The sequence below is a fragment of the Pinus tabuliformis genome, chromosome 5_2 (genome assembly GCF_031772625.1).
Source record: "Pinus tabuliformis cultivar Carrire ecotype Pingquan chromosome 5_2, CPIR1, whole genome shotgun sequence".
Taxonomy (NCBI): domain Eukaryota; kingdom Viridiplantae; phylum Streptophyta; class Pinopsida; order Pinales; family Pinaceae; genus Pinus; species Pinus tabuliformis.
In genome coordinates, this window is record NC_142306.1 from 581,113,568 (window position 1) to 581,140,280 (window position 26,713).

Consider the following 26,713-nt stretch of genomic DNA (forward strand, 5'->3'; position numbering starts at 1 on the left):
TTTCTTTGCTGGGAAACCTCCTCTGTTTGAGGGTGAAGGGTTGCTAGGATCTTCACCATCTTTCTTAGAGCTGCAATGTCTGAATCTCTTATCTTTAGCAGCTCCTTTATAGCTTTGGGATCCTTTGGGTCATGCCCAAGCTCTATGATTATATCCTCCAAAGACCTGATCCTGTTGTCTTTGGCCTGAGAGGATGCCTTCTCCAACTCAAGTTGGGCAGTTGTATTGTTCAGGCTATTTTCCAACTTATGTGCCAAGAAAGTCTTGTCTGCCAGTGTCGAATAGACCATCTCACCCGTTTGCTTGTGAAGTTCTATCTGGTCCATAGGGTGGATGTCTTTTGCAAGAACCTCAAGGTTGGTTCTTATATAGTCTGCAGCTGACTGTGGCTGCAGCATGGTGGGCATGAAATGACTCATGGTCATTTTCCCCTCTGTTATGTCATAAGCTGACATAATCCTCTGTTGGTTTGTAGGGGCCATCTTAAGCAAGTGATTATAGAGCTGGAGCCTGACTGGCTCATTTCTCTTCTTGATGTCAATGAATTGTTGCTTGATTCCTGTTTCGGCTCTCCTTTGCTGACTTGAGGAGCTGACCTCTCCTCCAAGGGTTTTTTCTTGTTCCTGCTGAAAGGAACTGGCAGATGCCTCCATGTTGGGTGGGCCCATGCCCAAGGATTGCCCAATGGGCATCTCTTCTTCTGAAAGGGGATTTAGTCTCTGTCTTTTCTCCCCTTGATTTGTGGATGTGGTGAGGGGAGTCTCCTGCTCTCTATCCCTCTTCCTGCTTTTTTCCTCATTTTGTGGAGTTTGGAGCACCGAGGCCTCCACTGTCGTTTCTTGCCTAGGAGGCACAGTTTCTTGAGCCTGCTGCTCTTTGGATTTTGGGGCCTCAGCTGTTTGTTCTTGCTTCTCTTTTTGCTGTTCTACTGTAGGAGGTGGTTGTTCCTGCTCCATCTCCTTTTCTTTACCCTTGCTGGAAGCTTGATGAGTAGTTTTGGCTGCTTGCTGGTGGACTGTAGAGGATGAGGCAGCTGCTCCAAGTTGCCTTTGATGAGAAGAGGAAACCTGTCCACAAGTTTCCAAGTCAGCTTCTTTCTCAAGATTCTTTGCCTGTCTTTGTAGTATTTCCTCTCTAGTAATTGCCTCTTCTAGAGTGCCCTCTTTCCAACTTAACATATTGGCATATTGCTCAATGTGAGGCAATCTAATGTGATCATAGCTAGCCATTTTATATTTGACCCTTCTGAGGCTAATGAAATGGTTGGGGTCATAGGGTGACCAGAAGAAACTGGTTTTTAATTGGAGGCACTCTAGGATGCTATCTGCTTCTTTCCATCCTTCTTCCCTTTTGTTGTAAAGAAATGGGCCTAGCTGGTTCCTGACTTTAAGTTGCACCTTCTTGTTTTTGCTGTGGAAATGGACTTGGTCTACATTTCCAAACTGCCTGAAGTATTCTAAGGCAAAGAGTCTCATAGGGACATATCTTGGCAGCCTATATGGGGACAACTCACAGCCATATATTCTAATTACTGTGTGGTTTTGGTAAAAGTACCAATCCCCAATGCTGTAGGCCTTTGAGAGCTGGAGTATCCTTTGCATCTCATTTGTCAATCTTGGAGGAGGGGTGCCCAATAACAAGGTCATAGCTGGATGGATGAAGAGGTCTATGAACTCACAGTAGCTGTATGGTGAAAAAGATGTATGGTGAAAGACTGAGCTCCAAAATACCACAGACCTTGGGTTTCCCTGGGCATCAAATTTCTTGAGGGGAATAGGGAAGCCATCAGGTTGATAAAATAGAAACAAGTGATAGATGTATGAGGTGTATCTGAACACCCTTTCCCTCTCTAGATTCATCAATTGTTCATGAATCTTATTAGCAATGTATGCAGCATAATCATAGTGCACAGCAGGAGGCATTCCCGGGGAGAAAATGGACATCACTGCCAGAATGGTTTCATCAGCATCCTCAGTTGATCTATAACCCAGGACATAACTGATCAAATCCACAAGAAACCTGCCCAACTCATTGAAATATACGTTTCCTATAGGAGGGGTCCTCAGAGTTTCAGAGCCTGATTGAATGAACAGCTGATTTATCTTTAAGATTTGGGCACTAGACAGCTTGCCTCCTTTCTTTAGTAAGTCCATCATGGAGAGAGGAGTCAATGGCTTTGCAGAGTGAAAGTTCAGCATTTGATTTATAGCCTCAGGGGTGATATGGAACAAAACTGCGCCTGAGGTACTGAGGACAGCTCTTTGACATGTGTCATAGTTGGCACTGCATCTGTGAATTAAATCCGGAAGGACATTGACTTGAGGGATGTTATAAATGGGCAAATTGGAGTCCCAAATCCCTAGAATATTTGTCCCACTGAGGTGCTGGGCCTTCAGCTCATTTAGCATATGAATGTTAAACTTGGAATTCATTGAGAATGTTTCTGTCATCTGATAATCTTTATCACCCAGGGGTTTCCACTCTAGCTCTCTGTGTGGGGCATTCAAGGGTGGAATGTTCAATGCTACAGGTGCTTCCATGGTTAAATAGTACTCTGAATTGTACTAGGACTTGTTTTACTGGACAGAGCAACACAAGGGTATTTTTGCAAGAGTAAGGCAAATTGCAAGGGAAAACGGGGTAAATTGTGGTTAGAACAATTGAAATGCTCCAAAGAGAGTTGAATGAGAAAATGCTGGGACTAGTAACGCTGTTTTCCCGGTGAATTAGTGCAGCTTTGGTTTTAAGTCCACGAATGCGCGAACTGACCGTAAGTTTATGAAAACTTGGTTAAACGTGGGCTTTGCAGGTGAATTTCGACCCAACAACTGAAAATAAACGCTGGTCACCAGGGATTTGCTGGTAATTACACTGTTTTTTACTCTTTTACGCTAGCTTTGGAGAATTATGGACAAAACCAGGCGCGGAGGGAATGATTTGGATAAATACCTGGTGAATGCCGGCAATGGTGACAAATGCAGGTGGATTGGAAGTGCCCACGGTCTTTGAATCGATTTCTGCAAGTTGGTGGTGAAATGGTTGTAATTTGCATGCAGAGAGGTGCAATAGTTCTTTAGGTAAAAGTGACAAAAAACACGAATTTTGGCAAAAATATGGACTTTTTGGGTTATTGGCGCTTTTTTTGGATGACGTCAGCATGACGTCATCGGGTGGGGGTTAGGTACGGAAGGGTGACGTGGTTGCCTGTGAGTGGTCCACGGGGACTGGTGAGGTGGCGGACAGGTCGGAGATGTGGCAGGCCGGGCGCTGAGTGGCATGACGTGGGCGTGACGTAGCGGCAACGTGGGCAGGCAGTATATGAAGGGTGGTAAGCGGTTCCATCGGACCGCTTATGGTACGGTGGTGGTATTGGCAGGCGGCCTCCCGATAGGATTTGGGAGCGACGCGTGGCAGAGGCCTGACGTCACCCTCTGACACTTTTCAGGAGGTAACGTCCAGTCATCGGGGGCCGCCCAATATGGATATGGGCCGTCGGATGTGAAAGCCCAGATCCGACGGTCGATGGGTCGATAAAACGAAAGGATGATACAGCAGTGGGGCGGGGAATATTTTATTGTATTCCTTGAAATGCGCGCCCAGGCGGAACTTTAAACATTGGCGGAAAAATAGGTTTTCAATGTATTTTTGTATTCAAATACGCATTGCAAATAAACTTTGGACAAAGCGGAAAATTGGGTTTATTTAGTGTTTATTGCAAATAGCGCGGGTCAAGGGTAATAGTGGGTTTTTACAAGGCCTTTTCGTAAGTTAAGTGGGTAAATGATTTCAAAGGGTTGTAAAGGGAAAAAAGGGGTAGAGCTTAGGTTATTAAACCAACATGGGGTTAGTTTAATCCCTGATTTTGCACAAAGCATCTTGATCCAGACTCGAATTCTGCATGATTTTCTAGTATTTGGACATATGGCTATAATGCCAAGGGGGAGGGAATATACATTTTTTGGGGTTTTATACACCATGGTGTTATAGTAATAGGGAAAGGGAAAGATAGGGAATTAAGTGTAGATAGAGTTAGTAGTTAGTTTTGGAGGGGAATAGGAATGGGAAGTGATAGATACTAAGTTTTACGGAAACAAACTTAGTTAGGAAGTAGATCAAAATGAAAATAATTTTACACAAGAAATGTGGCTCTTAATGAAACAAGAATCAACAAAAGACTTTGACTTTCTCTCATGAACATAGGTGGTATTGGGATGTTAGCGAGAAATGTGATGGGGGATAATCAGGAAGTTAGACATGCTTCATTGTATTGCTGTAAAACTGCTGGATAAGAGATCTGCTCTGGCACCATGTATTTCCTTTGCTTGGGCCACGGATATGAAAGAAACCATGCTTCTGCAACCCCACCTACCTACCCACTCTATTGCCTAGCATTTTTTGTTACTCCAAGGAGGGTGCACTTAGACTTGCAAACCCTTATGTACCTTTTCTTTTCCTTTGCCTTTTTCTTTTGATTTTCTATCTAAGGCTAACCTTATTGCTTCCAAGGCCCCAGATTAAACAGTTGGGAACCTTCATTCTCTACCTAACTACTTTATCTACCAAGATTGAACAGTTTGGACAGATTTCTTTCTCTAATCTATAACAAAAAATTGAAACATGGCATGACCCAGCTTAGACTGTTGGATCATCCATTCAGAAGTAGGACAGCATCAACCAACTGTAAATATGTGTCTTCCACAAGAATATGAGATCTTTGCATCACCAAAGTAGATCATATTGGCACTTCCCCTGCCAATCATGAAAAATGAAACATATTGGTATAGTTAGCTAACACAGCCTATTGCAAGTGAAATTAGGAATGGAATTCTTCTATAGGAATAATAGGGGATTTCATATTAGCCATTGCTAAATCAAATAAACAAACTCTTGATTAGTTCAAATTTAGTTGTGAAGCTTTGAAGATTACATTCAGTTGAAAGTTAGATGTGAAGCCCAGTGATTGTCCCTTGCAGGTGCATTGCAAGGAATTGCCAGGAAGTTAGAGCAATTTTACAGAACCCTGAATTAGTCTCCAAAGTTAAGGATGCCGGATTATGCCTTCTCACTTATGGGGATCTCAACAATTCTCAAGTGAGTATAATTTCCAATCATATATTTATCTTGAATTACACGCATATTTGAACCAAAGTAGGTTAAATATTTTGAAACAGTTCCAAATTTCTTAATCTAGATCAGCAATACCGAAGAAGAAAACATGAATTTAATCAGATTTAGTTAGACAAACAGTGAACAAATTTCGTGCCAAATGATTGACCACTCGACTGAAACTTATTTTAATGTGAAGGGGTGTGGAAAATGGCCCTCATTAATGGCAATATATTCTAAACTGAAGCTGAAATGTACCTGTAAGGCTTACAAATTCAAGGCAGAGAACTGATTTATTTGATGCAAAAAATTTATTTAACCTGTACCTGCCATTAAAAACCCACAACAAACCCCTGGATTGAGATTATAACACTATAAGAAAAAAGAGACAAAATGGGATCAGAAAAGCCATTCTGAACTAACCACTGAACTTTGAACAGAAGAACCAGAGAACTCTGAGCAGCTGAATGAACAACTTTTGAATGAAAAGCGCATTTGCTGGAATGGAAAGCACATTTGATACCTTTGATAACCCTGATGGAATTACCAAGTTTTTCAAATACCTTCGATAACCCTGCGAATAACGAAGAGCTAGCGAGTAACGCAGGTCATGCAGAGGAGGGTGAACAACAGAAATGGTAACATTACTATAGAAAGTCATGGAAGAGCTCAGAAACATGATTGCAGTAGGTCATGGAAGAGAAAGCGGAAAGCAGGAGGAGCAGAAATCGGAAAGCAGGTGAGGGAGGAATAGTCTGAACATATGCTAGTTGTAAAGTAAACCCTATGCCAGTTGTCAAGGTAATCAGATGCTAGTTGGATGTGAGAGAATGAAAAGACAAAAAAATTCAACCAAAGGAAGGCCTATCAGCCTAAATATATGCGGTGTTTGGAGGAGGGTGGACCGGCGGGGGTCACGACCCATCGGTTCTTCGATTTTTTTTTTTTTAAATTCTTATATATATGAAAAGGGTTTGGTGGGTGGCGAGGGTGGTGGCCCACCACCCCTAATATATATATATATATATATATATATATATATATATATATATTGTTAACATAATGGTCCTTTTTAAATATTTTGAATTTAAGGGTTATTGGGCAATTTAACAAGGCCAAAATTTCGATCGATTTCGGGAGCTAGGTTTCGTGCCCTCAGGTCAATCAAATTGTAGGACACTTAAACCTAGCCCACAACCCAACTTTGACCAAAACTTTGATTGGCTCGTTCTCCCTCGTACGAGCTTGGATTGATGAACCTTTTGCATTGTTGTGATCAGGACGACGAGATCTATGCTTTGGTCCTAGTTCGAAAGTATTCCGATAACTTTGATTTTCGAGCTTCCATAAGCCCTATTTGTCCTGTGTGTGTCCCTAGAGCCATCTGGACCATTGTATGACTCTGAAGAAGGAAGTGGCAGAGTTTGTTGCTAGATTCTTAGAATGTCAGCAGGTGAAAGCAGAGTGTAAGCATCCTGGAGGGTTTCTTCAGTTGATTCCGATTTAGAGTGGAAATGGGAGGTCATCTCCACGGATTTCATCATAGGTTTTTCGAGGACATTTAGACAACATGATTCCATCATAATTGTGTTAGACAAGTTGACAAAGGTAGCACACTTCATTCCAATAAAATCTACGTAATTAACTAGTGATGTGGAAAAGGTATTCATTGAAGATGTAGTGAGGTGGCATGGTGTTCCATGGAATATTGTGTCAAACAAGGATGCTAAGTTCACTTCTAAGTTTTGGAAGGAGTTGTTTGCAAGTTTGGGGACAGCGTTGGCCTTCAGCACAACTTATAATCTATATATAGATGGACATATAGAGAGGGTCAACAGGATATTGGAGGACATGTTGAGGATGTATGTATTGCATCAGTAGAGGAGATAGGAGTACCTTCCATTGGTTGAGTTTTCTTACAACAATGGGTATTAGGAGTTACTGAGGATGAGTCCATTTGAGGCACTATATGGGTGGAGTTGTAATACTCCCATAAGGTTGAGTGATCCAGTGAATAGGGTATTAATAGTACATAACATGTTGGAAGAGATGGAACAGGAAATGCATGTTATCAAGAAGAATCTGAAGGCAACACAAGACAAACAAAAAATTTATGTAGATCAGAACAAGATGTTTAAGGAGTTTCAGGTTGTGGAATAGGTGTACTTGCACATCAAGCCCAAGAAGAGCTCCTTGAGAATTGGATCATGTGCCAAGATGGCACCTTGGTTTTGTGGAACTTTCAATATTCTTGAAAGGATTGGACAAGTAGCCTATCGACTTGCACTACCTCCAATAGTGAAACTCCATAATGTTTTCCATGGGTCAATGCTTAAAAAGTATGTTAAAGATGTTGATCATGTGATTGACTGGTTTATATTGTAGGTGCATCCAGAAGGAGAATTCCAGCCGAAACCTTAATATATATTAAAAAGAAAGATGTCCATGCTCCAGAATTGAGTAATCGAGCAAGTTAAATTGCAGTGGAAGCACTTTGGGCCCGATGAAGCTACATGGGATATGGTGAATTGGATGCAGGTTATGTGTCCTCCTCTATTCGTTGCTTGAGAAAATGTTTTTGGAAAAAAATTTAGTGTGGTGTTTTGATATATGTATATGGATGTAAATAGCACCATGAGTTGTGTTATAAATCTCTAATAAGCAACATAGGTGTCATGTCCTTATGGTTGTCATGTTGTTATGTTGTCATGTTGGTTTTCTTCTCAATAGGTTGATCATTGTAAACATTGCATCGAGATAAGTTATAAAGCTCCATGGGAAGTATGTTTTTTTATTTTCAGCAAGATTTTCTAGTTGTAGGTGTCATTGAACACTAAGGATGGTGTTCCCCCAAGGGGGTGGGTTCTGTAACAACCCTGCTCAAAATTCCATGTAATAAAGTTAATAAAGGAAAAATAATAACCAAGGTCATGAGACACATATTCTAAGTTGAATGTTGAGAAAAAAATCTTAGTGGGTGTTCATTTGTCTTATGATGGCTAAAGGAAATTGGAAAAGTAAATGATAAATGCTTTGGAAAGGCATAAGGCATTAATTGACATTCTATTTATGAAAATAATAGAAATTAGGAGAAAAGGAAGGTGAAAATTCACAGGTTGCATGTGAGGAGGAAAATGAAGGAAAATAATGGAAACTGAAGAAAATAGAGGCCTCATTAATAAAAATAATTTTGATGATAAGTTGGTACCTTTTGCCAGTTCAGTTTTGGAGCTCTCTCTCTCTCACTCTTGGACACTTAGGGAATTCTTGGAGCACTCTAGCATTGGATCAAGGAAAGCGAAGGAAGGATGAAGAAGGCAAAGGGAAGCAAAGATCAAACAAGGAAGAGCAGGATCAAGTGGCTACATCGAGATTACTTATAGGTATCAAATTGCATGTGTGATATCATTGCTCTATTTGGCATGCATGACACATGCATGTGTTTTTTTAGTTCTCTTGTTGTCATTGGCATGGGTTTTCCTAGATGTGACAATATTTTTTAGCCTTGCCTTACCATTTTCGAATAGCCATGGTGTGGTGGGTTCTCTTGTATGTGGTTGAGTTGGATTGATGGATGGACTCGAAGCAAACTGGGGTGGTATCAGGATTATTCACAAGGCCTAGGACTCCCAAGATGGGATATATGGTAAACACTAGTTTTGAACACCTTGATTGAGCCTAGGAATCCCCAATCAGTGAATGGCGGGATACATGATAAAGCTTAGAGGCGAATACCCTTGATTGGGCCTAGGAATCCCTTAAACAGTAATGGTGAGATACATGGTAAAGCCCAGAGGGTGGTGACCTTGTAGGTCTAGGAATCCCTTAACCGGTAATGGCAGGATACATGGTAAATCTGAGAGGTTGAGACAAACAAATTACTCACAGTTTAGGTGGAGAGATCCGGAGGCATCCATGTTTGTTTAGGGCCTAGTGATATGGTGGGATTGTGGTAAAGGCTAGTTATATTGATGAGGGTTCAGGCTAATAAATCCCTTGGTGAGATATATGGTAAATCTTGAGGAAGCCATGGTTGGTTTTGTTGTGAGTCCCACATTCATGCTTGGAATATGGCACAAGGGTGACTGGCTAGAAGAAAGATTTGGAATCTATGGTCGGATGGTTCGTGGAAGTCCTTGACTTAGTTGGCTTATGCATTCATAAATAAGAGATCCTTCAGCTTGGTATTTCATGTGTAAATATATTGGTTCATATGTGATTCTTATGGTTGTTATATCCTTGTTATTTATGTTGGTTATATGCTAGTTGTGAGTATGTTTTGATTAGAAAATGAGTATATAATGAATATATGACCTAATAGATGATAATGCATCTATTGTGACAAGGATCAATGTTTCTTTATGAATCTCAGATAAGTATGAGACCCCTATGCTCAAATATATTGTTATGACCTATAGATTACATATTTGTGACATGTTTGATGAAATGCATGTCATGGATAGTAGGGGTAAGATCAAGTACTTGTACCAATGATTGCATTAGTAGCCTTATTCCATTGTTATTTACCATTTTTGAAGGTTCCATGAAGTTGTGAGAAGTGGCATAAGACCTAGCTCTGAAAAAAAGTGGTTTAGAATCCAAGGTCACTGGCTCAGAACTGGTTGAAAAATTCCACAGTCATTGGCATGCCTTGTTGTGGGAGTGACTGGAAGGCCTTAGTCACATGCATGGGTTTTCATGGGAGCAGCGAGGGTCCATATCAATAGAATGCCAATTTGTCTCAAAGGTTGGTCACTTGGAAGGGTTGGTTGGCTCTTGAAGATTTTGTAGGATGCGTGGAAGGTCTGAATGGTTTTTTGTTGTTGGTTCCACTTCCTTAATTGTACGTGGGGAGTTGAATCACATCATAGTAGCCTCTTGTCATATGTTTACCCCAGTGAACCAGTTAACTTGGGTAAATATGGGAGGACGGTGTTACAACAAGCTAGAGCATATAGAAGTTGATTAGGAATAGATTTGTTAGACTATCGAGTATTTGATCTTGCCCTTAGGATAGCTTATTTATTGGGATCATTTCAACCTCTAGGAGATGTTGTATTCATCAATCATATGAAACTCTTAAAGTTCCTTATAATTTATGGAGTGTCTATTTGTTGATTTATCTCTTCCAAGGCATTGCATAAAGATCACCTAATCTTATCTTTGCAAAAATTCTTACTTTTGTGGAAATGGACTACAATTTCTTTTCTACTATGATAATTTTATTATAAAGAAATGGACAATGACCTTGCCTACATGGCCAGATGTCTAGTTAGATAATTTTTTTGTGGATCATTTCTTAGGTTCAAATCTTGGTTTCTTTTGTGGGAAGATGATTGGCAAGTGAAAGTGATGATTTCAATACGAAACATTGGAGCAACAATCAAGGAAAAGTTGTGTCTACATTTAGGACAAAGAAGAATAATTTTTTGTGTGAAATTTCAACTAGACACTAGTCATTTAATTGCACTGAGATCTAAAAACTATAAGATACACTACTGTAATCTACAAAATAAAATAATGGCTTAGATGATTTATAAGGCCTATGCACTCACCATCCTTTGAAGTATACATCAGATTATTAATATTTGAAAAGGTGAAAGTGAAAAGTGGCATCAATGCCTCTTCAATATACAATCCATTACAAATCCGTTTGACAAAAGAACCTCTTTTAGAGGAATACAATGTTGTTGATAAGGTCAAGAAGCTCAGTGCTTGTGATCTCTACAAATTTGCATGTAATTTTGTGTATCGATCTAGATTCTCTCATGTGTGTAAGTCCCATTGGATTGGAAGAATTTATTACATTATAGTTACTGAATATCTATTTTGATCCATACTTCTCAACCAAATGCTTTGTCCCAAACTTATGATTACATGCTATAAAATCACATAACGTGTCCTATTTTATACATGTAGCAGTACAAATAAAACACTATCAAACAAAAACAATATTACAACTTGCTTACAGGAATTGACATATGAAAAAATAGGTATGCCACATTCTTCTTACTTTGTTGCGCTAAAAGACCAGACAAATAGAAATTGTGACAAAGCTCTAGATGCAGATGAAAAGAATGATCACATTTTTTCTAGTTTCCTTAAGGTTAAGAGACATATCATTGACTTCATTAATGAGATGGAGTTCAAAAATTCTCCTAAGATTAAATACTTTTGTAGCTTGAAAACATAGGTTATTTCCCTCTTGTTGAAATTGATGGATATGAGAATGTGGTTCCAAGGATTGAATTTGAAACAAATGGACCACATCAAGATGGAAATACAAAATGAATAACTTTAAATCCATGCATTGAAATGCTAATAGAATATGACTTCATATGAAGATATATTTTGTAATGAATAGTTTCTTGTGAATTGAATTTTGTGAGACCTAGTTCATGAATGGCCTGGCAAAGAGAAATGTACAAAAATACTTGTGGAAGAGGAGCCAAAGAATTGAGGAAGAGTAAAAGAGGAGATAAACAACTATACAGGGAGAGTATAGAATAGGTATTGAGAGAAGGAATAATTCATAATTAATGACCAAGTAAGACAACTAAATAAATCTTTCCTATATCAGAGGACTGATGTCTTATTAAAAGTAGTAGTTTGAAAAAGAACAAGTTGGAACATGTAAGAAGTAGGAGTGGGTGCTTCCAACAATTTGTATCTTGCGAAAGGAAAGAGAGGTTGAAGCCTTATGTAGGTAGAAGCCTACAAAAATTGATGTAAAAGAGGGAGTGGGTGCTTGTTAGGGAGGTGCCAACTTATGAACTACCTTTTTATTTAATTGATCCACTCTTTCTTTTATTTTGTCTTTTGCAAAAAGAAAGAAACAAAAACAAATTGGCATCCTTTCAGAGAACATAAATTTATTTTATTTATTTATTTATTTATTTTCAGAAATTTTCTTTTATGCTTTTTCAAAATCAAGGATAAGACAAGAAAATTCTTACCCAAAACCCCCATTTCTACGGTACCTAACTCTCCTCAGTTGACTGTGAGCCTCCTACCCTATCCACAAGGACCTTTGAGGCCTTTTCGAGTGAGAAAGAAAGGATCTTTGAGGATCTTGCAGAAGGAGAAAATCCTTCAACCCCCACCACTGCTATGGATGAGGAAAGAAAGCTTGAATTGTTTTTATTCCCCACATGGAGAAGCAAAAATGAAAAATATTAACCCATATGTGCTTCCGGAATTCTATGGTCTAATCATAGAAGATATTAACACCTTTATGTTTGAGTTTCATGTTGTGTATAAAACTTATGACTACACCACATACAAGAAAAATCTCAAGTATTTTCCTTCCACCTTGAAGGATACAACTCTCTAGTGGTTAATGAGCCTTGAAGGCAATAGTATCACCACTTGAGATCAAATGCATCAATATTTTAACAATAAGTATCAAGATTATGTAGAGGAAGGGATACTAGAGATGAGATTTTTAGAATGCTTTGAGGTGAAAATGAGTCTTTAGAGGACTATGAAGAAAGGTCCCAACTAAGTTACAGAAAGGCTCATAATTGTACTGCAAGACCATACTCCTTAAATCTTCTACTATAAAGGGGAATCAAATAATATCTCATGGAAAATATCAACTTATTGGCTAATGGAGATATCTACCAGCTCATCTATGATGAGATTAAGCGAGACTTTAAAAATAATTAAGGAGCCACTAGAAAAATAGGTAAAGTGAGCAAGAGTTCAGTAAGTCCTTATTCCTATGTGCTTATTAAAAATGAAATAAGAGGGATGTTAGAAGACATGAAAACCAAAATATTGCACACAATTTCTATGTAGATGGATACTTTGAATATTAAAAGAAAACATGAAGCAGAAAAAGCATTGGTTGTGTTTTACCCCTAGTGTGCTAAGAGACACCCTAAGAATGAATGCCCTTGAATGTTATAGAAGTTTTTTTTTTGTGTGTGAAGAAAATCGTTCCACTAATAAGTGTCCATTTTTTCTAGGTTTGAAGGATGTTTACCAAGGAACAAAAGGGAGCATGGAGAATTTTTTCTTTAACAATCAGAAAATACCAAAAGCTCCAAGACCATTTCAACAATTTATGAACTCCCCTTCTCATTTCAATCATATTTTCAATGCTCAATATCAACTTTGGTACCCTCCTAATCCTTCGCCTTGACCCATGCGCACTCCTTGGCCATATCCTCCTCAATCCATTGTTCCTCCCTTCCAACCATATTCTAACCATCCTCCTTAATGGGGTAATCCATAACAAGGATGGCGGACTTAGGCGGCCCAACCACCTACTTTGATGCCTCCCCCTAAGAAACAAAAAGTACCCCAGAATGTTCCTCCAAACCAACCCCAGATTCTTACTCAATTGAATTCCGACCCTAATAATAAGCAAACTTAACATGTTTACATAGGAGAGACTACTTCTGTAACTTATTATGTAAAAATAGAAGAAATCAACCTTATGTTAGGGAAGGTTCTCCCATATTTTCACCTATCTTATCCTAATGAAAATAATAAGAAAATGATAGAGGTTCTTGTGCTGCAGATATTCACATAAAACCTACATATGTTGAAAGGTTGACAACCTGTTGATGCCACGAAAATCGCTGCAACAACATTGGGGGATAACCACCCGGTCCGGACCTTAAAAGCAGCTCCTTTTCCGTTTGGTGTGGTGGCTCCGACTGTTCATCTAGGTCCAGTTACCTTCTCCCTATTGCTATTGGTTTATAATGTATCTTTAACTACCAATAGACAGGGACATCAGATCACTTCTTCTTGCTGATCAGGCAAGAGAATGACCCTTAAGCTGATTTGGGTTCAGCCAAGCCTCAACTAAAGTTTTGCCTCTTTGAGGAGAGGACTTAAAAGAATGCAAAACTACTCTAAATGCAAACTTATTCTATGATGCAAGCAAAAGAAACTAATCTAAATCCTATCTTAATTAGGCAGATATAGATCTAACCCAACTAAGAGCAAGATAATTAAAGTATTGGGATTTAGATATGTCTTGTTTATAATTAATATCAAGTTAATGAAGTAGTTCAATTAACTGATATTATGGATATCAAAACACATCCTATTGAGACCTTTTTACTGAAATAATAAACCAACAACACTCAGGAAGTAGTTCACATAAATGATATTGATTATCAAATCAGCAAACCCAATAACTAAACAATAATATGTGGAAATAGTTCACAACATATTACCACTCAATAAATCAGTTTTAATAAGACAGATTTCTGAGTAAATAGTTACTCAGAAATCATAAATTAATCCATAAAAAACAGAGATACATAATAACAAGATTGAGACAAATTACCCATATTGACAATAGTGCACAAACATGAATAAAATGAGACATCCCTGTCACTATAAAAATGAAACTGATATTTAAAACAGTAGTATTAGAAATACCAATTTATTGCATCCATTTCTCTGTTCTTGGTCTCCAACAGCCCTTTACATTGCTTGAACTTCTGCCTTCAAAACTAGAGCCACAATAGTGCAAGCTTTGTTCTTAATGCATAATTCAAGATACAAAGGAAAAATCATCAATAATCCCCAGATCTGAGATTTTTCACTCCTCCCTCCTACAACTCTAAATTCCTATTACAATAGTGCTTTCAGAAGTCTCTAAAATTGCAGAGGAGAGCAACCCCTTTTACATTCTGCAATCTGTTATTTATAATATTTGTGAAGAAATTTTGGAGAGGAGAGTTTGTTGAAGAGAGATCTGCCAAATATAATTTTACTTGCTCCTAATTTTGATCTTCAATTGCTGGAGCATTCTCATTGCTTGAAATCCTTTTCTCCATATCTTTTCCACTATTTTCCTGCAAAAGAAATCAAAATAAATTAAAATGCAATCAAAATATCATTTCTGGCAATTAAATCAAATCCAATCAAATTCTATTTAAATAAATAATTAAAAACAAAATATAAGCTCTGTATTGATGCTTGGAATGGTTTGATTGGTAAATGATATTATTGACCAATGGATCTGCAATTAGAAGAGGCTTTGGACAAATGAAATTGAAAACCATAACTCAGAAAATTGATTTTGTTTTCAAAATTCGGAGCCTGATCTTCTGCCTGATTTTTGGCCCAATAAATGATCAAATCTGTTGGTGAAACCTCCTTCCAAATGTTCTCCTTGATTTTCTCTTTCCAATGAGCCGTCCCGGGCCTCATTTGGCCAAGTAGAACTCAATTTATGAGCTTCCAAAGTTGATGGGTCAAATCTGATATGAATCTGGAAATTCTGTTGCTGGGCTAAAAAATTGTAATAAAAAACTAATCCTAAATTAGTCTCTAATTAATTCTAATTTAATTATTAATTATGACATAAACTTAATTAATCAATAAACTATTTATTAGTTAATATCTAACTAATATAATTAACAAATTAATCTGATTGATTTGATTAATTAATATAATTAACTATTTATAATCTAATTAATCTAAATAATAATTAAATTTTAATTTAATTAACTTAATTAAATTTTAATATTAATTAAATTAATTAATATAAAATTTATTATTACCAAATATTAATTTTAACATTAAATACCCCTACCCTTTATTAACTCCACACTTAAACTAATATACCAACCTACCCCATACGTATGAATCCAATAAGCAAGTCGTTTGAACCACTTATATAAAACCTTGCTTTTTATTCCTTTTCGCATCAGCAATCGAGAGAATGGCGGGGTTCATTAAAACGCATCAAGTGAACTTCCCCGATGCGATATCGCATCGGGGTTATGGGTGTTATGGTGTGTATTGCGAACAAGACTTCAAGACTCCCGACCCGATATCGCATTGAATTTATTGTTTTTTAAACTTTGGTTAATGTTACATTGTCCTTTGGTTAATCGGCAAATCGCATCGGGGGTAGCTCAAGGGGTATATCGGGGGTTTTGAAAATGTGTTGCGAATAAGACTTGCGATGCGATAAAAAGTCCCGATGCAATTACTTTTATTTTATATATATTAATTTTATATATTAAATTTTAATTTAATTAAATTAATTATATTTTATATAATAATTAATTTAATTATTTTGAAATTTAATATATAAAATTAATGTTTTGTTTTTAATGAAATTTAGTTATGAAATTAACTAAATTACAGCCACTTGAAAAATAAATCAATAAACTACAGCCACTTGAATGTTTGGATTTTGGGATTAGAGTTTGATTTAGAAATTAGAGTGAATTTTTTAAAATCCCGATAATTAATAATTTGGCCGCATAACTAAAAATGAAAAATGTTAGTAAAAACTCGCTACGGGTTAATATTTAAGATGAATGCATTATTGAACTAATTTATCTACAAAATGAAATATTGTATATTTTATGCATTTTTAACTCAGGCTAGATAAATGATGAGACTTCAAAGGAGTGCCATTTTCAAACCAGTTGACCAAATGAGACGAAACAAGTGTCAATGAGAAGCTTATAAAAAATCAACTCTAACAAAGCAATCAAAACAAGAATCCAAAGAAAATGTAAAATTAACCAAAGCGTAGTGCAATCAACTAAAATAAAAATCCAAAAAGGTGCTTAGCCAAAATTTTTATAGAAAGGGGCCCCATTATTCGAAGTGGACGCATCAATAATGGGGGGTGTTGTGTTTTTACCACAACAATTGGTGACACACGGGAGAAGAACCAGTTATCTCTTTTTGTTATGAATGAGATTTTCCTAAAATTAAAGTAAAAATAATTAAAGAAGAGAAAATATTGCGTGAAATGCTTGACTAGGTTCATTAGTCTGACTAAAAGCAAGAATCATCTAACTGTAATCTTTCTTAAAATTTCTCATAAATTAAAATATTTCAAAACTCTATATCAGTCATTAATTAGCTGAAGGGATAAAGCAGGGGTAACTTTACAGCTTAGCTTTTAAGATATACTCATTTGTCACAGGTAGAGCCACTGTTGCCAGCAAACATCTATAGTCTCGACAGGGTTACCTTTTCAATCATCAATGATTCAGAATCCCATCTTTTTCAGAATTATTGACCTAGAGATAAATCCATTTATATATGTATTACTTTTTATTTTTTTTATTTTTATTAAATCTTAAAAGCCATTGTCCTAGTATGGTAGCCAAATAGTTGACAATGCCATTCACTGGTTAAAATTGGACTAAACAAGCTGGCTCGTGATGAGACCCCTTGTCTTATAATTGTTTGCAATCATAAGTCATTACCCTGGTTTGTTTAGCAGTGTTGGTAATGTTAGCCTATTTTTCCCCTATGATCATGGTAAGCAGGCTCACAATGAGACCTCTTATCTTTTAAGTTTAAATATATTTCTGGATTATTCTCTAGAAAAATAAGACTCTTTGGGACAGGGAGAATCATTGACTCCTTAAGAGTTAAGAATGACAATTTCAGAGTTAAAGATGCTTTGCTGTAAAGTGTCTTTACTTGGTTATAAATAACTTTTCTTGACCGATAATAAAACTTTGAAAGATCCTAATGAAATTTTGAAATCTCAAAATGATTACAATTTGATGAAAAAGAAATTTTCAGATTTTATGATACTTTGCCAACTTTTCTTGATTGGTAATCTCTTCCTTAAATATGTTTACCTTTATAATAAGAAAATCAAACTCTGCTAAGAGATTTTTAAGAAAAAGCTAATAGATGACTATTAACAATTTTTCTCCATGTATCCTGACCATTGTTAGGTAACAAGAAGACCTTCCATATAAATAATGGCAAAGTCACCAAAATCAAAGCTGAAATCCGAAGGAAAAGAATTCTTATGCTAAAATGAGAAAAGAAATCAGCGAACAAAAAATAAAAACAAATAAATCTCTAAAAATGGGAAGGAAAATCCAAGTTTAGCATGATAAATTCAAACAAGAATGTTTATACCAATGTCTCTAACAATATGAAGAAAAGAAAATAAGCATGTAATCATTCCTTCTTATGTTGAGATCTAGAAAAACATACCTTGCAGAGTTGTGAATGCTTTAGGCTTTTAGATAACAGTGATTGTAAAATTCAGCGACAATGAATACCTTCTGTCTGATATGAATCTTCTTGTTTCCAAGCATCATCTTAATCATTTTCTAAAAAGGAATGCTTAGAGAAACAAATTAAAGGTTCAGAAACTTCCTGGTGTGGCTGTTTCAATGAGGATTATCGCCGCTTCTTGAAATAAAGCTAGGAGAAGAGTATGGACTTTCAAAAATATGATCTGGCAGAGGATTGAAAGCTTTAAATGGAGAGCTGCAAAACAGAGTCTTATATCAGCGTAATTTAAAAACAAAAATGAAACTAGAATGATGAAATGGAAATTAATGAAAATGGGCACATGAATCTTACCATTGGATAATTGCTTTTGATCTTACCTGAAAGGTATCAATTTCCCCAAACTCGCTGACTCCTTATTTTAATTATCATTAAAAACATGAAGAAATCCCACTAACCAAAATCCTATAACCCAAAATCATTATTTATTTTATTTAAACTAAAGCAAACAGTAAAATGTAAAAATAGAATGCTTAGTGCTCAGGGGAATTGAAATAAAAGAAATGCATCAGAGATGAGAATGAGAATTTGCAATAATGACTATTCCTCAAAATATTATAAGTTCAATATAAACTCCATGATTTGATAAATTGTCCAGAATCAAGACCAAATCCAAGATAATAAAATTTAAATATAAAGATAGAGGTCTTGAATTCCATTTTTAATTATGGAATTATATATTTAAAACTAAAATGTATGAGAAATTGAAATGATTTTTGTATGCTGCAAATTTGTCATCAATTACCCTTTTCCCATAGTGGTTAGCCAAGCTCGCTTTAACACATCTACTCATCAGATGATCTGCATCAAATGTCTCTTCACCATGCTTGAATTTTAATTTGCAAGACTTCACTTTGTTGCTATGCCACATATCGTTTGAATGTTAATGGCTTAGAGGCATGCATTGGAAGCTATCACATCGGAGATTGCAATGGCAAATTGCCGATAAGAACATGTGCAATGAAATGAAGCGATAGCATCATTAAAGAAACATTATATCGGGGATCAGAAAATATTTACATTATGCTTCCCGTATCGCAAAACGCACAAAGAAGTGACTTGAGCATAAAAATGTGATGAAATGATTGCACTATCGACGATGCGATGGATGTCGTAGCTAATCGGCAATCGGGAAACTTTGGGTACCCGATGTAACACAGTATATTTTTTGCGATGACGATATGCAATGAAGAGCGGACCCGATTACTTTTTATGATGGGATTTTAATAACATATCGGATCCGAGACATCGGCCATAAATAAAACTGCAAGGAAGCGATTGCGATATCGGCGATGCGATGGATGACATAAATCGGCGATCGGCAATCTTAAGCACCCGATGTAACACAATATGATTGTTGCGATGCCGATATGCGATGAATGACGTGGCTAATCGGCGATCGCGATCGGCAATGTTATGCGCACGATATAACAATTCTCAATATGCCGATATGTGATGAAGAGTGGACCCGATAATTTTATGATGAAAATTTGATAACATATCGGATCCGAAACATCGGCCTCCTTTAAAGTTATACTCCTACCATTATTGCGATTGAACGGACGCGATATTTTTATGAATTTGATTTGAATTTCATATCGGGTCCGGAATTATGTGTTTATCGCAATATCGGTAAAATCGATTATCGGCGATTCATGTTCATGGAAGTATACTTCACTTGGAAAACTCTGATATGTGAAATGCAATATGGCATATGAGTAAGATAATACATCGGAGGTCTTTGATGAACAATTTTTTATCAAAAGAAATACTAAAAACTACTTCCGATGAAATCTTATGATGCGAATGGTCTTATGATATTTCTTGAAATTTCAATTGGGTTTTCTAATGAATGAAAGCAAAATTAAAAATGCTTAAATTCTAATGCATCACAAATAAAATTTCCCTGAGCCTATTGCAAATTTGAATTGGGTTTGCTGCTTACTTCAAGTTTTGAAAACAAATGAAAACCTGCAAATAAAACATAACACAAATCAAAAATAAACTAAGGAAAAGATGAACTAATAATGGATGAGAATAAAGTTGTAAATACGTACCTGAAAGGAATTTGTCTGTAAATTTTACCTGATAAATCTTCAAATTCTTCCTTTGATTAAAATCATCTCATTATTTATTCTAATTCTAAGTGTGCAATCAGCCTAAATGAAATCAATCATTCATGTTCATGGAATATAAAATTTTCCAGAAATAAATATGAAACTATGCTTCCTTTTCGAAGTGAAACAATAATTTATTACCTCTGCTCATTCCGAATTAATCTTGAGAAAAATCTGTATTGTTATAGTGACTGTTCAATAATGCCTTTAGTAAATAAACATGATGCGTTTTACAGCATCAGATAATAAACTAAAGATTAAAATGAGATTAAGCCACTAATTGAAGAAAAATATCAAAACAGATTTAAATGTGTGCACTAGGAAAAATGGGTATCCTTAAGATCAACTTTTGGCAAATTCCGAGAAAGACAATATGAACTTCATATGGTTACCGTGACAGGTTAGACTGACTAATAATGATTGAATTAAAATTAGGCTTATCATAGTCAGTCATACATTTCATGGAATAATGGGATCATGAAGCTTTTATATCCTTAAATCTTTACCATATAAATTTCAAAAGAAAATTTTAGAAGGAAATCTCGAAATAAAGAAAAGTGGCTTTGAGGTAATCGATACCAAGTGCAATTTTAATTGAATTTAATCAAGACATTATTCAAAATAGGCAGAGCAAGAATTAAAATTTTCTGATAAGGAAAAATGTTTCCACTGAACATGTATGAGAAGGCTGATTGCTTTGTTTTATTTTTTAATCTACAGAACTATTACAAATAAATTAACTACATAAAACAAGCTAGCTAAATTAATTCTACTCCTATTCTAACCATATACATGAAAATGACTAGGTATAGTCATATTTCCAGTGTAGCCATTTTCTCATTTTTATTCCCGCGTTTATGTACAGTTCAAATGTTAGTAATAAAAATACAGATTTGACTAAACTAAGGAAAATAAATATGAAATCAGAATGTACAGTTATTGTTAGGAACTTAATTAAAATTTCTCTCTCATGAAATTTCCTTTCTAATTGAATACCAATTGGATCATAGAAATCTGGATGGATTTCTATTAAAAATTGGGAAATATTCAAAGGAAGAGATAACAGGCCAGATTGTGACGATGAGCATTTAGATTCTTTGACCTGAAAAAATTTGTTAGTGTTATGTACAAATGTTAAATCATTGACAATTTTCCTTGAAGGAAAAATTTCCAAACAATTTTCAAATGAGTCAATGAAAAATGGATGGAAGCCTTTCAAATAAAATGGCAATTTATTAATTGAATTGAATTGCTGGCCAGATTGCAAAAATACATTCTCTTGTTGACATTGCCTTTGAAAAGATAGAAGCTTTTGATGAAACATTAGCATTGATATAAATTGGAATATTAATATCTTTTGATGCTCATGATTATAATATGAAACTTCGATTTCCCAATCGGACAATGCATCAATTGAGTGTTTGATAGTAAGGTGTTCAATATGCCAGCGAAGAGTGTGAAAATTTTGCAAAATAAAATCAGAAAATAAATCTAAGTTTAAACAAAATAGCTGAGGAAACAAAAATAAAATGAAATCACTATTTGTACAACTAATGTTACAGCACAATTGAAATCGTTTTGAAATAATTTCATTTTCACAAGGAATGGCCAGAATTATGGAATTTGGGTAATTTTGAATTCCAACTTGTGAAATAGAAAATGAATTATGATTATGAATAGGAATGGGAGTTTGATCCTCATGATATGAATCATAAATTGGAATGTTTTCTTGAATAATGAAATCATGAAAATAATTTGCTACTCTAAAATGAGGATTAGTTGGGATAATTCCAAAATTGAAGCGTTCCTCATTTTCAGATGTTATTTGAATTTTCTCATGAGGATTCTCTTGAGAGGAATAGAAATCAACATCCTCAATGTCAGAATAATTATCATAAATGACTTCACAAGATTTTCTACAATTCCCTTCTATCTCATCCAATATATCAAAACAAGGAGGAACAAGAATTTCTGGTTCATTAATGGCAAAAGAATGATCGATTATTATTTCTTTATCTTGATAAAAATTTAATGGTAATTCATTTAAATCATCCTCTTTAATTTCTGAAATATCATTAATATCAGGAGGAAAAATATTACTATTATTGAAAATATCTGGATAAAGGGAAAAATGTGAACCTGAAACAATGCATTTAAAACTGTCTCTGTTTGAGAACTCTTGTGCATTATGCTCATTGTAAATTTCAGATTGCAGATCATTCCTTTGCGTGCATATGCTTTCTTGAAGAACGCTGCTTTGCTGCTCTGATTTTGGCATTTGCTTATCATGGAGAAATTCAGAAATTTGTACAGCAGTTTGCATTTTGATTGCTGCTTGTACTTGCTGATTTGCGATTTGATTTTCCGAATTTACTTCAAAGTAGCTTTCAGATTTCAAGGCGGCTTTTTCTCCAAAATTGTTGTTGTTGTCTTCTTGCATTTGAATGGAAATATTTTCCAAGCTTTGTAAAACCACTTCATCACCATTTATTTGCACATCCAAATTGGGATTCTCATTTGTATTGGAAGGGGATGGAACAAAGCTTGAATCAATTTCATATGGATTGGGAATGGTTGGAAGAGAACTAATATATTTAAACCAATCTAATGATTCTTCTTCCGTAGGTTTATCTTCGTCGCTAAATCTTAAACAATTCAAGTGAAATCGAATATGAAAATCATTAACAGATTCATTTTTAAACCTTCGTAGATATTCAATTTCTTGACATACCTGTTCATAATCGTAGCCGTCAAATTTACAAATGAAAATTGTAACAAATTGATCCCAGCTATGGATTGAGGCAACTGGAAGAGTTTTGCACCAGTTTCTGGCTTTTGCCGCAAATGTGAGAGTAAAAATTCTGCATAAGATGCCTTCATCAATTCCTTGAAAATCATAATTTGAAACATTTTGAATAAATTGAAAGACATGATTAAAAGCAGAAGAATTTCTCTTACCATTGAACTTTGCCTGAGACAAGAGTCTTACCACTTCGGGTGGAGTATTGGAGGATGCACGTCCATGGATACAACTCCATATTGGAAGGTCAAGAGGAGCCATCACAATAAATAAAGAATTAAAATTGAAAAGACTCCAACAGACAAAAATCTCAGGCCCTCCTTCTAGCGCCAAAAATGTTGATGCCTCGAAAATCGCTGCAACAACATTGGGGGATAACCACCCGGTCCGGACCTTAAAAGCAGCTCCTTTTCCGTTTGGTGTGGTGGCTCCGACTGTTCATCTAGGTCCAGTTACCTTCTCCCTATTGCTATTGGTTTATAATGTATCTTTAACTACCAATAGACAGGGACATCAGATCACTTCTTCTTGCTGATCAGGCAAGAGAATGACCCTTAAGCTGATTTGGGTTCAGCCAGGCCTCAACTAAAGTTTTGCCTCTTTTAGGAAAGGACTTAAAAGAATGCAAAACTACTCTAAATGCAAACTTATTCTATGATGCAAGCAAAAGAAACTAATCTAAATCCTATCTTAATTAGGCAGATATAGATCTAACCCAACTAAGAGAAAGATAATTAAAGTATTGGGATTTAGATATATCTTGTTTATAATTAATATCAAGTTAATGAAGTAGTTCAATTAACTGATATTATGGATATCAAAACACATCCTATTGAGACCTTTTTACTGAAATAATAAACCAACAACACTCAGGAAGTAGTTCACATAAATGATATTGATTATCAAATCAGCAAACCCAATAACTAAACAATAATATGTGGAAATAGTTCACAACATATTACCACTCAATAAATCAGTTTTAATAAGACAGATTTCTGAGTAAATAGTTACTCAGAAATCATAAATTAATCCATAAAAAACAGAGATACATAATAAAAAGATTGAGCCAAATTACCCATATTGACAATAGTGCACAAACATGAATAAAATGAGACATCCCTGTCACTATAAAAATGAAACTGATATTTAAAACAGTAGTATTAAAAATACCAATTTATTGCATCCATTTCTCTGTTCTTGGTCTCCAACAGCCCTTTACATTGCTTGAACTTCTGCCTTCAAAACTAGAGCCACAATAGTGCAAGCTTTGTTCTTCATGCATAATTCAAGATACAAAGGAAAAATCCTCAATAATCCCCAGATCTGAGATTTTTCACTCCTCCCTCCTACAACTCTAAATTCCTATTACAATAGTGCTTTCAGAAGTCTCTAAAATTGCAGAGGAGAGCAGCCCCTTTTACATTCTGCAATCTGTTATTTATAATATTTGTGAAGAAATTTTGGAGAGGAGAGTTTGTTGAAGAGAGATCTGCCAAATATAATTTTACTTGCTCCTAATTTTGATCTTCAATTGCTGGAGCATTCTCATTGCTTGAAATCCTTTTCTCCATATCTTTTCCACTGTTTTCCTGCAAAAGAAATCAAAATAAATTAAAATGCAATCAAAATATCATTTCTGGCAATTAAATCAAACCCAATCAAATTCTATTTAAATAAATAATTAAAAACAAAATATAAGCTCTGTATTGATGCTTGGAATGGTTTGATTGGTAAATGATATTATTGACCAATGGATCTACAATTAGAAGAGGCTTTGGACAAATGAAATTGAAAACCATAACTCAGAAAATTGATTTTGTTTTCAAAATTCGGAGCCTGATCTTCTGCCTGATTTTTGGCCCATTAAATGATCAAATCTGTTGGTGAAACCTCCTTCCAAATGTTCTCCTTGATTTTCTCTTTCCAATGAGCCGTCCCGGGCCTCATTTGGCCAAGTAGAACTCAATTTATGAGCTTCCAAAGTTGATGGGTCAAATCTGATATGAATCTGGAAATTCTGTTGCTGGTCTAAAAAATTGTAATAAAAAACTAATCCTAAATTAGTCTCTAATTAATTCTAATTTAATTATTAATTATGACATAAACTTAATTAATCAATAAACTATTTATTAGTTAATATCTAACTAATATAATTAACAAATTAATCTGATTGATTTGATTAATTAATATAATTAACTATTTATAATCTAATTAATCTAAATAATAATTAAATTTTAATTTAATTAACTTAATTAAATTTTAATATTAATTAAATTAATTAATATAAAATTTATTATTACCAAATATTAATTTTAACATTAAATACCCCTACCCTTTATTAACTCCACACTTAAACTAATATACCAACCTACACCATACGTATGAATCCAATAAGCAAGTCGTTTGAACCACTTATATAAAACCTTGTTTTTTATTCCTTTTCGCATCGGCAATCGGGAGAATGGCGGGGTTCATTAAAATGCATCAAGTGAACTTCCCCGATGCGATATCGCATCGGGGTTATGGGTGTTATGGTGTGTATTGCGAACAAGACTTCAAGACTCCCAACCCGATATCGCATTGAATTTATTGTTTTTTAAACTTTGGTTAATGTTACATTGTCCTTTGGTTAATCGGCAAATCGCATCGGGGTTAGCTCAAGGGGTATATCGGGGGTTTTGAAAATGTGTTGCGAATAAGACTTGCGATGCGATAAAAAGTCCCGATGCAATTACTTTTATTTTATATATATTAATTTTATATATTAAATTTTAATTTAATTAAATTAATTATATTTTATATAATAATTAATTTAATTATTTTGAAATTTAATATATAAAATTAATGTTTTGCTTTTAATGAAATTTAGTTATGAAATTAACTAAATTACAGCCACTTGAAAAATAAATCAATAAACTACAGCCACTTGAATGTTTGGATTTTGGGATTAGAGTTTGATTTGGAAATTAGAGTGAATTTTTTAAAATCCCGATAATTAATAATTTGGCTACATAACTAAAAATGAAAAATGTTAATAAAAACTCGCTACGGGTTAATATTTAAGATGAATGCATTATTGAACTAATTTATCTACAAAATGAAATATTATATATTTTATGCATTTTTAACCCAGGCTAGATAAATGATGAGACTTCAAAGGAGTGCCAATTTCAAACCAGTTGACCAAATGAGACGAAACAAGCGTCAATGAGAAGCTTATAAAAAATCGACTCTAACAAAGCAATCAAAACAAGAATCCAAAGAAAATGTAAAATTAACCAAAGCGTAGTGCAATCAACTAAAATAAAAATCCAAAAAGGTGCTTAGCCAAAATTTTTATAGAAAGGGTCCCCATTATTCGAAGTGGACGCATTAATAATGGGGGGTGTTGTGTTTTTACCACAACACAACCCTAAACACACACACCTCAGAATAGGTTGAAATTTTGGGAGAATTGAATAATTAATGTCCAAATACCTATCCTCCAAGCCATTATGGATGTTCCCATTTAAAACAAATTCATCAAAGAATAATTTCTTAGAAGGCTTAGAAGGAAGATAAGGGTTGCACCTACCATCATTGTTATTGGGAAAATAATTGAATTGATGCTTGGGCGAGTAATCATCCCTAAGTATTTCGATCCTTAAAGTCC

The 26,713-nt window shown here is 35.2% G+C and overlaps 1 protein-coding gene across 1 annotated transcript in view; it reads left to right on the forward strand.

Annotated features, from left to right (window-relative positions):
- The window catches only part of LOC149160313 (putative protein phosphatase 2C 59), a 57,270-nt gene that overhangs the window by 10,896 nt on the left and 19,661 nt on the right, over positions 1 to 26,713 (forward strand). The window contains exons 2-4 of the mRNA XM_089434577.1: positions 2,588 to 2,640; positions 2,810 to 2,862; positions 4,974 to 5,091. Coding sequence (XP_089290703.1) covers positions 2,588 to 2,640; positions 2,810 to 2,862; positions 4,974 to 5,091 — 224 coding nt within the window. The remainder of the gene's footprint in view (positions 1 to 2,587; positions 2,641 to 2,809; positions 2,863 to 4,973; positions 5,092 to 26,713) is intronic.